Below are 14,586 nucleotides of genomic sequence, written 5' to 3'. Positions count from 1 at the left end.
CAACATCCATTTGAAGCTTGCAAACTCAGAATGACCTTAATTAAGCACAGCCTGTTTGATCATTGCCCTTTAGTATCTCTGTGACCCCAGTGCAGGCAGGGCATGCAGTTACCTTCTCTTGCCCCTGCCCAGATGCTGCTGTTCTATGGCCACCCTCCAGATGCAAGGGGCTCCTGTCACTCCCATCCCTCACATGCATTTGCCTCATCATACTCCTCTCACAGTCTCTGTCGCATCACATTAGCTGCCAGTGCCACTCTGTGCTGCTCACAGCTTTTCTCAGCTGCCTCCTGCCCCTCCCCACTCTGCTCCTCCTGATCATCTGGTGGTCACTCACGTTGAGCATTCCCACACTGCTGCTCCCCTGGCCCCTTTGCTGTGCCTCTGCACTCCCTTGTTCTTCACCCAGCCACGCTATTTGCATCTTCTCACTGAGAGCAGCCCATGGATGATCCCTCATCCGTGACAATGAAAGGAGTTGGCAGGCTTCCCCGGCAAGGCAAGGCTTTGGGTGGCTGCAGGCTGAAACCAGATGAGCAGGAGTCTTTGAGAGGGAGAAATGGACAACCTACCACCAGCAGACCATTGTCAGAGATCAGCCCAAGTCCTGCTCTCCTCCGAGAGGCTCTTCCCAGGCAGGCGAAATGCAGCACACAGTTCCCATGCCTGCACCACCTGCCCTGAAACTTGGCTGCTTCCACAGGTCCCACCCTGTGCAGTTGTAGGCTGTGCACAGATCTTGAACAGAAGGTGGTAGAATGTAAATAAATTCCCATTGGATGTAAAAAGGAAGGTAATGATAAGGTCTAACTGATCCCTTTGGTCTGGTGACTAACAAAAAGTTGCTTGTGTAAACTAACTCTTGCTCTTTTCAGCTCCCCTCCTTTAGCAGATCCTAGCTGTTTGCTTGCTGACCTTGGCTCTGTGTCTTTGTTGTGGCTAAGTACTAACAAACCACTCTCCACTCCTCTCTCTCTCTCTCTTACCTTGTACAGGATGGGGGAAGGGAGCAGGGAGGGGGAGGCTGTTGGCACCCCACTGGCTTTGTCCAAGGGGATTCGTGTGCTGGTTACATATTGTCAATCCATGTAAATATTGTGTACATATTCATTGCATTCCCTAGTCCTGGATTCTGGTTTGGCTTGTAAAGAGAGCTTCATTTGCATCCATCTGAGCTAGCCTGGCAGTTTGGTTCTGGGGGTAATCTCAACCCACTACCCATGTCTTCAGCAATCGCTGAACCTAGAGAGTAATGTGCAGTAGTGCAGGGCTTGGGACAGCTCCTTGAGAACCTTCAGTGTCTGTCCAAATGACAGAATCAGAAGGACATCATATGGACAACAGAGGTGCAAGCAGATACATGTCAGGCTGAGGAAGGAATCAATAACTACATTTTATTGTGAATAAATACAAAAGTCATTTCTTTCTAAGACCAACCTCCAAAGCTCTTCCAGTCTGACTTCCCCACAGTCAGCAGGGACACCCCCAGCTAGATCAGGCTGCCCAGGGCTGTGAGCAACCTGCTGCAGTGTGAGGTGTCCCTGCCCATGGCAGGGGGGTTGGGACTGGCTGATCCTTGAGGTCCCTCCCAGCCCTGACAATTCTGTGACTCAAAGTCTCTCAGCAGCTGCTCATGTGCATGCTGTAAATCTTCAGTTCCCAGCCAGAGGTGGAGCCCAGGCTCGGTGCTGTGCTCAGCTGCAGTGCAGTGCACGCTGTGAGAAGTGCTAGGTTGTTGCTTTGACCATGTGCCACTCTGCACTGCAGACATTTTTCACTTGGGCTGCTCTAGAGTATTTTCCTACCATGAATAAAAGGGTAGGCCCAGTCTTGGTTTTATTTTTCCCTCTCTTTGAGCAGCCAAATCTCTTGCTCATAACGTCTGACAAAGTGAGATGGGAGCTACTGGCTGCCTCCTGAGCTTCAGGAACATCATCAGCAATGGCATTAGATTTTGTACTATCTATATATAACCTTTTGTGTATGCAGCACAGCCTCTTCCACTTCAGGCAGTGCTACTGCAGTGTTATTAAAGCAGAACTCCTGGGGAATATTTGAGGGAGAGAGAAGTTTCATCTGTGGCAGGCAGAGAGGATTGCACCCTCATAAGAAGTGAAGGAGCTTGAAAGGAACTTTCCACAGTGGGAGGAATGAGGGTGCTGGGATCTCAGCCCTGCTTCGACTGTTGGCTGGGCAAAAGCGATTTGGCTTTGTTTATCCTGCCCTTGACCCCAGGAATCTTTCATCCCTCCCTGCACAGTCCCAGGCTTCAGTGGGAGGAATGAGGAATAAGAGAGAAAGGTTTGAACCCAAGCAGGCTGAAGGAAGCAGTTTCTCAGTTCCCTGTAACTCCTTGCATGCCAATATGAAAAGCTGAAGAATCATTTCCTCCTCCAGATTGATTTTTGAAGAGTTCTGTGGAGTCAAGAAGTGCATGAGGTGTGTTTGTGGCACCAGCCTTGCAAGCCACACATGTGGATGCCAGCACCTCAGTGCCTGCGTGGGCCTAGCTTTAACATAGAAACACTTGGTGTGAGAGAGAGAGAATGAGATCCTAGAGTGATCCACTTGCCTCCAGTCCCTCAGCTGCAATCCATTGCTTTCCAGTCCTTAACAACATGAGGAGAAACTTCTTTACAGTGAGGGTGACAGAGGCCTGGAGCAGGCTGCCCAGAGAGGTTGTGGAGTCTCCTTCTCTGGACACATTCCAACCCCACCTGGCTGCCTTCCTGTGCAGACTGCCCTGGGTGATGCTGCTCTGGCCGGGGCTTGGACCTGATGATCTCTGGAGGTCCCTTCCAGCCTCTGATGCACTGTGACACTGTGACACTGTGGCACTGTGACCTGAGTGAGCAGCCAGCCACAGCCTTACATTTACTACTTTTCTCTCTTACCGTTTTTTCTCTCCCTTTTGAAGAGATAACTTCATTTTCTTCATAGGGACTGTGTAAAGGGTCCTTTTGTTTGTTTCATTCTAGTTTACAGTATTTGGAAGGGTTTGACATCCAGCAGAAGATAAACAGATTAATTTATTATTGTTTACTTCCAAGAGTGATTAAATATGAATTCCTTATCCCTGCCATTCAAGAGCCTGCTTCTATTGCTCTTACAGCACTCAGAAGGTAGTTCTATTTCTCCTTATTTCCTGTCCTTCTCATTCTTCTGACCTGCACTTTCATTCAATGAAAATATGATACCACCTTAAGGCTGCAGGATCAGAGAGAGTAAATCCATAGAGGATTCATTTAAATACAAAACATTCCTTGTTACAGCATGGCATTAAAATTTAGTTCCATACAGTTTAGGCTACTCCTGCCCAGTCATTCCAGCAGTCCTCTTCTGAGATCAGAATCATAGCATCACAGAACTGTCAGGATTGGAAGGGACCTCAAGGGCCATCCAATTCCAACCCCCTGCCATGGGCAGGGACACCTCACACCACAGCAGGTTGCTCACAGCCACATCCAGCCTGGCTGCAAACACCTCCAGGCAGGAGGCTTCCACCACCTCCCTGGGCAGTCTGTGCCAGTCTCTCACCACCCTCATGGGGAAGAACTTCTTCCTCACATCCAATCTCAATCTCCCCATTTCTAGTTTTGTTCCATCCCCCCCAGGCCTATCCCTCCCTGACACCCTCAAAAGTCCCTCCCCAGCTTTCTTGTAGCCCCCTTCAGGTGCTGGAAGGCTACAGAAAGCCTTCATGCTTTTCTCATGGAAGCATGGGAAAGCCCTTCTGTTCAGGAAAAAAGAATTGAGCACAAACTCCATTCCACCTCAGTGCTGGGCAGTAAGCATACAATGCTTCCCAGTGAGCAGGTGGTGAAATGTTTGCCTGGGTCATGGGACACCATGCTGGGAAGGGTTACATGAGTCACTTTCACATCAAGTAAAGGAGTACTGGGAGTTGCTCTGTCTGGAGACTCAATGAGCACTGACTTCAGATTCAGAGGATGATCCTCCACACCAGCTCCCATTGTGGACACTTCTGGCAGGCAGTTTGTGTAAGGTAGTTTACAGCGTTGGGCATGGTGGTGCTTGGTTCAGGGTTGGACTGGATGATCTTAAAGGTCTTTTCCAACCCAAATAATTCTATGCTTCTGTATTTTACCACTTCAGTGTATTTGTAACCTTACTTGTTGAAAATCACTTCCCTTTGTAGATGAGCATTTGTTTGCATCACCAAACACTCTTTTCTTGATCTTGCAGAAGACTTCTTTCACTCCAAGTGCTGAATGTGTTTGGAGTCCTAGTGAGTGGGGAAAAAATATATCATCTGATTATAGTGTTTGGATGAATTAAGCTCATTGTGCCAGAAGCATTTTAACAACACAAACAAGCAACTCAAGAAAGATGTTGAGTTGCTCAAATGTGTCCAGAGAAGGGCAACAAGGCTGGGGAGGGGTCTGGAGCACAGCCCTGTGAGGAGAGGCTGAGGGAGCTGGGGTTGCTTAGCCTGGAGAAGAGGAGGCTCAGGGGAGACCTTCTTGCTCTCTACAACTACCTGAAGGGAGGTTGGAGCCAGGTGGGGGTTGGTCTCTTCTCCCAGGCAGCCAGCACCAGAACAAGAGGACAGAGTCTCAAGCTGTGCCAGGGGAGGTTTAGGCTGGATGTTAGGAAGAAATTCTTCCCAGACAGAGAGATTGGCCATTGGAATGTGCTGCCCAGGGAGGTGGTGGAGTCACCATCCCTGGAGGTGTTTAAGAGGAGACTGGATGAGGCCCTTGGTGCTATGGGTTAGTTGATTAGATGGTGTTGGGTGATAGGTTGGACTGGATGATCTCTGGGGTCTCTTCTGACCTGGTTAATTCTGTACTCTGTATTCTGCATGTCCCAGAAGTGAAGCACTTAGGCAGGAACACAATAAGCAAAACCACAACTGGGGAAATGAGGAAGAAATGAAAGCCCCTTACAAATACATTGAGTATGGAGTAGAAAAGCTATCAAATGATCCTGTTAATTGGCAATGCCTTAGACATAATCTGTTTAAAAACTGACAAACTTGCTTTCCTGTTAAAGAGCTCACTGGTGTGTGACAGGGGGCTCCAAAAGTGCTTTTGCAGATTTATGTGGAAAAGTAGCTAGGAGAAAAAGTATTTCCTGGTGAATGCAATGTTTCAATACCAGCCACACACTACATTCCTCTGCCTTGTGTTGGCAAAGCTGCTTGGTTTAATCCCAAAGGGCAGAATGTCTCAGTGTTAGAGAGTGATCCTAAAGTCAAAGTGAATTGGGGAAAAACAACCAAAAACAAGAAAAAGTGAAAAGTGTTCATAAAAACACTTCAGCAGATTCAACTGGAACTGCAAATATGGGAACCAAGGCACTTTGTTTGAGCCTTTCCCAAAGATATTTCACTTTACATTTGCCAGAAGTTAGTGGTGTGATGCCTCCTCATTTTTGTCCAGCTTAAACTGTTGGGTCATGGAATGGAATGGAATGGGATGGGATGGAATGGAATGGGATGGAATGGAATGGAATGGAATGGAATGGAATGGAATGGAATGGAATGGAATGGAATGGAATGGAATGGAATGGAATGGAATGGGATGGAATGGACCAGACCAGGTTGGAAGAGACCTTCGAGATCATTGTGTCCAACCTATCACCCAACACCACCTGATCAACTAACCCATGGCACCAAGCACCCCATCCAGTCTCTTCCTGAACACCTCCAGGGATGGTGACTCCACCACCTCCCCAGGCAGCACATTCCAATGGGCAATCACTCTCTCTATGAAGAATTTCTTCCTCACCTCCAGCCTAAACCTCCCCGGCACAGCTTGAGCCTGTGTCCTCTTGCTCTGGTGCTGGTTGCCAGGGAGAAGAGACCAGCCCCAAATGAACAGATGAAGACAGTGGAAGAATCTTTCTTCATCTCTCTCACTTCAAAGTAGTTGTGGGCCTGAGTTACCAACATTGTCCAGAACAGGGGCTGGAGTAGCGTTTTGCCCATTGGACTGGGCTGCCCAGGGAGGTGGTGGGGCCAACATCCCTGGAAGCCCTTAAGAAAAGCCTGGGTGAGGCACTTGGTGCCATGGCCTAGTGGATTACATAGGATTGGGTGATTGGTTGGACTTGATGATCTTGGAGGTCTCTTCCAACCTGGCTGATTCTGTGATTCTGGTATTTTTTTGGCCCCATCTGAGAACAATGAGGTTGATGAGATCAAGGCAAGCAGCAGCTTTGGGAGACGCATCCCGTTCTCATGTTGCCCAAACCAGTTCTGCTGCGGTTCACAGGTGGAAGAGGCAGACTTGGGTTTCGTCCCTCTTTTGCCCAGCCTTTAACTGACAGTAGCAGAAGAGTGTCCTTTCAACCAGGACAGCCAAATGTCAGCTCATGTAACCCTTCCATTGCTTATTAGTGGTGCAGTCCTCGGCTTGAACGCTGTTGTGCTTAGGTTTGCTGTCTTTTCTAGGTGACATTTCGGACAAGAATCTACCACTGTAACATTAACAGCCAAGGTGTCATCTGCCTGGACATTTTAAAAGACAACTGGAGTCCAGCATTAACCATTTCTAAAGTCCTCCTCTCCATCTGCTCCCTCCTCACAGACTGCAACCCGGGTAAGACAAATTGACTTTCGCATTCCCCTTCACTCACAGCTCGTATGTGGTCAGCCAGGAGGGGCCAGATGTGGCTTCCTGTGTAATAAAATACATCTTTTCATATATTTTCCTATGTCATATTTCTGGCAGTGGTATGCTCAGACACTGCTGCCACCTGTGCATTCCCAGGTTCTGTTATTCAGTTGTGGCTGAAGACAGTTAAACATTTAAGCACAAATCTGAGCGTTTCTGATACAGCGATGCAGCCTGGAAATAGAGGTGCTCTGCTCGGTGGCTTCCCTCAAGGGGCATTCTGTAGCAGGTTAGCCAGGCACTCATGGCTTGCTGCTCTCACCAGTATCTTCCCAGATGCTGTGACTGTAATTTAAGCAGCTCTTGGCTTGGAGAGGAGCAGGAGGCCCCTCTCCTCTCTTGCCCAGTTCACAGTCTGGAGCTTTCCCTTGGTTTGGAGAGAGCTAAGAGCCTCTCTCCTCTTGTGACCAGTTCATGGTCTGCAGCTTTCCCTTTGCTTGGAGAAGGCTAAGGGCCTCTCTCTCTTGTGTACTCTGTGGATGGGCTGTAGCCTTTCTGTGGCTCTTCTGGGATTCAGTTCTCTTGCAGCTTTTCCCCTTTCTGCCTTTGTCCAGCTGCAAGGTCCAGGTGTGGTTTGCCTGCTAGGGAAAACTCTTCAGCTGCAACTCCAGCAGCATGTGGCTCGTGTTGCTTTCTGGGTGAGAACAAGGCCAATTGCCTGACATCTTGGCTGGTTTGAATACTGTCCCAAGACAATGAATGCCCTTTGGTAACAGAGAAACCTGATAGCTGAACCTAGAGAGTGGAGAATATCCAAGCATGGCCAGGGGCACACACAGTTCACAGCTGTGATACAAGAACATGAGCCAGCTGTGTGCCCACGTGGCCAAGAAGGCCAATGGCATCCTGGCCTGCGTCAGGAATAATGTGGCCAGCAGGAGCAGGGAAGTCATTCTGTCCTGTATCAGCACTGGTTAGGCCACACCTTGAGTCCTGTGTCCAGTTCTGGGCCCCTCAGTTTAGGAAAGATGTTGAGATGCTGGAAGGTGTCCAGAGAAGGGCAACAAAGCTGGGGAGGGGTCTGGAGCACAGCCCTGTGAGGAGAGGCTGAGGGAGCTGGGGTTGCTTAGCCTGGAGAAGAGGAGGCTCAGGGGAGACCTTCTTGCTCTCTACAACTACCTGAAGGGAGGTTGTAGCCAGGTGGGGGTTGGTCTCTTCTCCCAGGCAACCAGCACCAGAACAAGAGGACACAGTCTCAAGCTCTGCCAGGGGAGGTTTAAACTGGATGTTAAGAAGAAATTCTTCATAGAGAGAGTGATTGCCCATTGGAATGTGCTGCCTGGGAGGTGGTGGTGTCACCATCCCTGGAGGTGTTTAGGAAGAGACTGGATGGGGTGCTTGGTGCCATGGGTTAGTTGATTAGATGGTGTTGGGTGATAGGTTGGGCTCGGTGATCTCAAAGGTCTTTTCCAACCTGGCCTGGTCTATGCTATGCTATGCTATGCTATGCTCTGCTCTGCTCTGCTCTGCTATGCTAGGCTAGGCTATGCTCTGCTCTGCTCTGCTATGCTAGGCTATACTAGGCTATGCTATGCTATTCTGTTACACCTGCTACACGTTGGCTGGACCACCTTGACCCAAGGAGGTGTTGCTGGTGCTTAACCCATTGTCTGGTTAGGGCCTGTTTTGGGGTTTGACCCTTCAGGACACACTGATACCTGCTTTCAAACCCTACACAACCATCATTTTTAAAGCCATTTATTGAAATTGAGACATGGTCTAGAAAGAAGCAGAATTTCAGGAGCTCAAGCACATTCTTAGCACTTGAGAATCAAACCCTTCTAATTCAGAACGTTTAATCAGTGGAAAATACCTTGCAGGAGTCACTGCCTTGGATATTGCAACCAGGCTGTTGGCAGCAAGAAATATTAATGAGTTAATAAATATTGAAGGAAAGCTTTGATTGAAATGTGCTGGTAATATGGCCCTGAAAAGAATGCTAACAGAACTGACAGTGAGGGATGTCTGACACAGGCTCTACAAATAGTGAAAATTAATTTCAATGAGGTTTATTTAATATCCTGGACAGCCACTCTGAGTGTTCAAAGCAAGCTGTCACTCTTACTAACTACCTCTGCCGCTTCACCTCTCCCCTCAGCTCCTGTAGATTCGTTCCCTGCCACTGAGCACTGCATCTTCACTGCATCAAGTGGATCTACTTTCCACTCTCTCTTACCCTGTTTCCTTATGAATGCTCCTGACTGGGGCCTCAGAGGAATGCAGATGATATGTGACTATGTTAATGCATCATGGAAGAGCAATGATCTGTTTGTAAGTGGTGAGGCTTGTTGCTGCTGGTTTTGCTCTACACTTGATATTGTTTTCCTTTACTTGCCATCTCATTGTGAAGCTTCTTCATCTACTTTTTAAACCTTTGTGTTTCCTCATTTAAAACTTCTCCCCCCCCCACCCAAAGGGCTAAAAACTGCTCTGCAAAAGGCAAAAATGTCAGATGATTATGGACTCAGGGGCTGGGGCCAAAGCTTTAGATGAAGGCTGTGTTATTTCAGCCCTCAAAATACCGCAGAAGTGGACAAAGATTACGTTGACTGGTTTTATTTTTGTGTAGATTTGTTAATGGACAGGGCCTTAAAATCCACAACATTCTTCCCAGATAAGAGCTGGAGCAATGGAGGAGCAGTGTGTTGGCATTTCAGACACGTGTTGGGTGCCCCCTGCTTGTGTCTCTGAAAGACTGACTTCTACTGCTCTCCACCCCAGAAGAGGCAGAGATGCCTGTGGGAAGTGAGGCAGTGAGACAAGTCTAAAGAAGAGCAAATGAATGTTTGCTCATGTGTCTTAGAGAGCAGGTAAAGAGCTAGGAACACTGCAGGGTAGTGTCAGACCACACCTGGAGCACTGCATCCAGTCCTGGAGCCTCTATTACAGAAAGGGTCTGGAGTTGCTGGAAGGTGTCCAGAGAAGGGCCATGAGGATGAGCAGAGGGCTGCAGCTGCTCTGCTATGGAGACAGACTGAGGGAGTTGGGGCTGTGCAGTCTGGAGAAGAGAAGGCTCCCAGGAGACCTCATTGTGGCCTTCCAGTATCTGAAGGGGGCTACAAGAAAGCTGGGGAGGGACTTTTGAGGGTGTCAGGGAGGGATAGGACTGAAAGGAATGGAGCAAAACTAGAAGTGGTGAGATTCAGATTGGCTGTGAGGAAGAAGTTCTTCCCCCTCAGGGTGGTGAGAGCCTGGCACAGGCTGCCCAGGGAGGTGGTGGAAGCCTCATCCCTGGAGGTGTTTGCAGCCAGGCTGGATGTGGCTGTGAGCAACCTGCTGTAGTGTGAGGTGTCCCTGCTTGTGGCAGGGGGTTGGAGCTGGCTGATCCTTGAGGTCCCTTCCAGCCCTGACAGTTCTGTGATGCTATGATGGCTGGTGGCTGTGAACTGCTGAGTCACTTTTACCTTTACTGCTGAGTCACTTTAACCTTAGAGATTGCCTTTTTCATTTGTAGATACTTCTTATGTTAAAAGTTGAGCTTTGAATGTTAGTGGTGGCCAGAGGAAGCTTGCAAGACACAAGTTCCTACTTTTCAGCATGTTGCTCCATGTGCTACAGCCTTCTTTACTGGGACTGCCTACCCCATTCTTTTTTATAACCTTTTATCTGCAACTAATGATTGTTTCCTTGCCATCCAGACTGAGCATGATGAATAGATACCTGGCTACATCTCTGCTATGTACCATGAGATGCCTAGCACTGACATGTATCCCACCTGTAAATGTCTATCCAGAGATGGAGAAACATGCATGGATGTATTCTCCTGGCTGGCAGCCGGCAGCAGCTTTCCAATCCCTCAGTCCTGTCTTCCTCTAACTTGTCTGCCCCTTTCTAAAGGCAAAATCCTAACAGGGCTCTCAATTTGATAAGGCACTTTGAACTCTTTTGTTCCCCATTCATCAGCCAGAAGCCAATCAGGTCAGATGGAAAGCCACCACTGAGTCTCCCACAAACATAAACACTCGGGATGGGTGAGTTTTCCACCCCAGCCTCTCTGAAGGGAAAAATCAAGTATCGGTTACCCCCTACCCTTACATTTATGCAAATCTTCATTAGGACGACAAATAGCAGTGAGAATGGCAGCTAATTAACCCTCAGTCATACACAGTGATTAAATGGAGCTGGAGCACAGCTGCAGCTTCCTTGGCAGGCGCTGCTATTCTTCTCCAGCAGGCTGAGCGAATGCAAAGTGTTTGCTGCTGCCGCTCCTGTCACTCACACAGTAATCTGCAGCAGCCACGGGGAGAGCCTCTTTCCTCCCCAGTTACACACCACCACCCTTTGTTCCCTATCACTGCAGGCAGGAGCCGCTCTGTCCTTTGTACACCCCCAATACAATCCTCTGAGCTGGTTCAGGCTCGGTGCTTATTGTCTCAGTTCTGCTCGGCAGCATCAGCCAGCACCCCGTGGTAATTAGCTGAGGGGATTCGGGAACAGCTGGCTGACTTCTGCTTTCATGGGGGGAAGGGGTTGGTGTATCAGTGACCAAGTGTGAAAGAGCCAGCAGGAGCAGTGTCAGTGAGATGGGAGATGTGATGGGATAGGCCAGCATGCAGGCCAGGAGCTCACATTTTCCTTTCAAGTGGTGGTGCTAGGTTAACCCATCCAAGGGGAGGTGGCTGAAAAAAACCCTAGCCTCAGGTGGACAAAGCAACCTGACCCAGGTGGGCAGAGAGAGCTGGCCCCTGCCCAGGCTGAGGGGTCCCCAGGCCAAAGGCTGTTCCACTCCCACCTTCTGTCCATGAACCTGTTTAAGGGGGAGCCATTTCCTGCCTAGCTCTCTTCTGCCCCTGGGCTCTCACACCCTGCTGCTGCTGCTGCTCACCGTGTGGCCAGGCCAGTTCAATGTTGTTGCAGACACCTAAGGGAACTGCATCTAGAGAGCATCCACCTTCCATCCAGAGAATCTTGTGCCAGCTGTGTCTGGTTTTGTGTGTTTTTATGTGCCCTTTTTCCTTACACCTGTGTAACCTTCCTCTCACTCAAATGCCTTTTACATTTGTCAAACTTACCTTTCTATTTCCAAAGCAATTCAAGACTCTTCTTTTGTGGTTTTCTCTCTCTCTCCTCCTCCTGCCTAATTAGATTTCACTACTAGGAAAAGGGGAGAGGGGAGGCAACCTAAATCTGTTTCAAAGGGCTTTTGGGCTCTGGGAAAAGCTTAAGCCACACCAGGTGGTACTCTGGGGCACTGCACACATTTCTTTCTACAGAGCAGGGCCCCAGTCCTGTAAATATTGTGACATGTGCATGAGCAGCAGTACAAAACCTGATAGAGACTTGCATCTGCATGAAACTGAGTATGTCACTAAGTGCTCATGGGCTCTGGGCCTCATCCTGAAAACACTTCACAGGCTCACAGGCTGTGAGGGGTTGGAAGGGACCTCCAGAGATCATCAAGTCCAACCCCCCTAACAGAGCAGGACACATTCAGCACAGGTCCCACAGGAACACATCCAGATGGGGCTGGAAAGTCTCCAGAGAAGGAGAGTCCACAACCTCTCTGGGCAGCCTGCTCCAGGGCTCTGGGACCCTCACAGTGAAGAAGTTCCTCCTCATGTTGAGGTGGAACCTCCTGTGCTGGAGTTTCTATCCATTGCCCCTTGTCCTATCCCAGGGTGCAGCTGAGCAGAGCCTGTCCCCTCCCTCCTGACCCCCAGCCCTCCGATATTGGTAGACCCCACTGAAAGCTGGAGTGATTCTGACAGCCTTCAGAATCAGAGAATTGTCAGGGTTGGAAGGGAGCTCAAGGATCAGCCAGTTCCAACCCCCCTGCCACAAGCAGGGACACCTCACACTACAGCAGGTTGCTCACAGCCACATCCAGCCTGGCTGCAAACACCTCCAGGGATGAGGCTTCCACCACCTCCCTGGGCAGCCTGTGCCAGGCTCTCACCACCCTCGTGGGGAAGAACTTCTTCCTAACATCCAATCTCAATCTCCCCACTTCTAATTTTGCTCCATTCCCCCCAGTCCTATCACTCCCTGACACCCTCAAAAGTCCCTCCCCAGCTTTCTTGTAGCCCCCTTCAGATACTGGAAGGCCACAATGAGGTCTCCTGGGAGCCTTCTCTTCTCCAGACTGCACAGCCCCAACTCTCCCAGGCTGTCTCCACAGCAGAGCAGCTCCAGCCCTCTGCTCATCCTCCTGGCCCTTCTCTGGACACCTTCCAGCACCTCCAGATCCTTCTTATAACAGGGGCTCCAGAACTGGATTCAGTGCTCCAGGTGTGGTCTCACCAGAGACTTGATGCCTACTGCCACACTGCCTTCTCCTGGCTGTGCTCAGGGCTGATCATCATGCAGGTGCAGGAACCTCCAAAGCTGCCACAGCCACTTCCAAAGCATGCATCACCGTGGCAGGTTCTCCAGGAACAGCTCTGGCTGTCCAGCTGACAAGCTGCAGCCATGCCAGTGTGCATTCTCATGCACTGATAGATCTCACTGCATCAGGGGGAAGGGGAATAAAAAAGAGAGAGAAGGAAAAGAAAGAGAACTGATCTTTTTCAGAATTGCTGAGATCTGAAAGCACTTAGCCTGTCAAGAATGGACACAGAAACTGAAGGCTGCTAATAAATCTAAGGCAGCTTAATAAAGGGAAATGCATCCTAGCTGTAAAAATAAAACCTGCTCCATGATGGAGCATTTGGCTCCAAGGGAGGGTTTGGCTGACCTGTGGTCACAGCCCTGCTGCTTGGCTGCCATGCTCCAGCTCTGAAATAGCTTCCCAGCCCTGCAGAGTGGAAAACAGGTCCTTGCCCCTCAGCACTCAGCACTTTGGATGTATCCTGCTTCCCTCTGTTCTTCTGTCCATCTCAGTGGAGCAGGAAGCCTGGATGGTGTTTCTCCTGCCCTGGTGCTGCTCCAGAGCAGAGGATGCTTTCTGGCACTGCTGGATCACAACTTTTCAGGCTCCCCAGTTTTCATTCTCTCTCCTCCCCTCTCTCCCAGCTGTGAAGCGGATTTAGAACCCCTCCATGACAGCAAGTTCAAGGGATGAGCCACTTCAAATTTTCCTCACTCCTGTATTTTTTCCCTCAAACCTGTCATCTGCACATTTGTTACTGTCAGAAGCTTTGCTTCAGACTCCAGTTGGTGATTTTTTTCCCCTTCCTATTTAGCATCTAAGAGCTTTGTGCAGCCTCTCAAAAAGGAGTCCTAGTCTTGCCTCTGCCCAGATGTGTTCTGTGCTGGGCTTTAATGAGATTTGATTTCCTGTAGAACACTTTTGTCAGGACATTTGCCTGGTTTGAGGCAGGACAGATCCTCTCTTGCCCCCTGAGAGGGGCAAAGGGATGATGCTCACACAAATGGACTGGAAAGCAATGGGGAGTTTAAATGGGAAAGCAGTAAGTGTTGTACAGAAGCTACAAAGCATAGTGGCAAAGAACCCCAAAGCATACAGAGTCCCTTGCAGCACACCCAAAGGCCTCCCAACACTTCCCTTCTCCCCACCTGAGGGTACACCCAAAACCCCCAGGGCTCTTTCTTCCTCCCCACTGCCAGGCTGGTCTCAGGCTGGCCAGGTCTGACACTGTCCTTCCCCCCTTCTCCTCCTGGCATTAGGCTTAGCCAGGCCTAGGAGGCCTTGAGATACTCTCCCAGCATTACCTGATAGGGAGCATCTCCCATGGGAGCAGAGAGGGAGGACAGAGGAAGAGAATGACTGCAGATGGGTTTATAGGGCACAGGATTTATGGGTGTGAAATAGGCTGTTTGCTGTGTCCACCTTACTGGGATGGACACTCAGGACACCCGAGGTGTAGCTTGTGTGGCAGCAACAGGAGGCACCCAGCCTGAGCTGCCACAGACATGCAGAAGACAGCAAAGGCACAAATACTCCTTCTGTGATGATCTCTAATGGGGGTTGGAGTGGAGGATCTCCAGAGGTCCCTTCCAAGCCTGTGATCCAGCAGGTACCTGAGCAGGCTTGTTGAAGCTGGTG

General features: G+C 49.6%; 1 protein-coding gene across 5 annotated transcripts in view; it reads left to right on the top strand.

Moving 5' to 3' along the window:
* The window catches only part of LOC137448118 (ubiquitin-conjugating enzyme E2 E2), a 203,674-nt gene that overhangs the window by 172,722 nt on the left and 16,366 nt on the right, over positions 1 to 14,586 (top strand). For all 5 annotated transcript variants that reach the window (XM_068152309.1, XM_068152310.1, XM_068152306.1 and 2 more), the window contains exon 5: positions 6,419 to 6,566. In XM_068152309.1, the coding sequence (XP_068008410.1) occupies positions 6,419 to 6,566 (148 nt within the window). The remainder of the gene's footprint in view (positions 1 to 6,418; positions 6,567 to 14,586) is intronic.

This window comes from Melanerpes formicivorus, unplaced genomic scaffold (assembly GCF_026170545.1).
Source record: "Melanerpes formicivorus ecotype bairdi unplaced genomic scaffold, bMelFor1.0.p_v2 SCAF_23, whole genome shotgun sequence".
In the NCBI taxonomy this organism is placed as follows: domain Eukaryota; kingdom Metazoa; phylum Chordata; class Aves; order Piciformes; family Picidae; genus Melanerpes; species Melanerpes formicivorus.
Note: the sequence above shows the minus strand (reverse complement) of the source record. Positions and strands in the feature narration are given on the sequence as shown.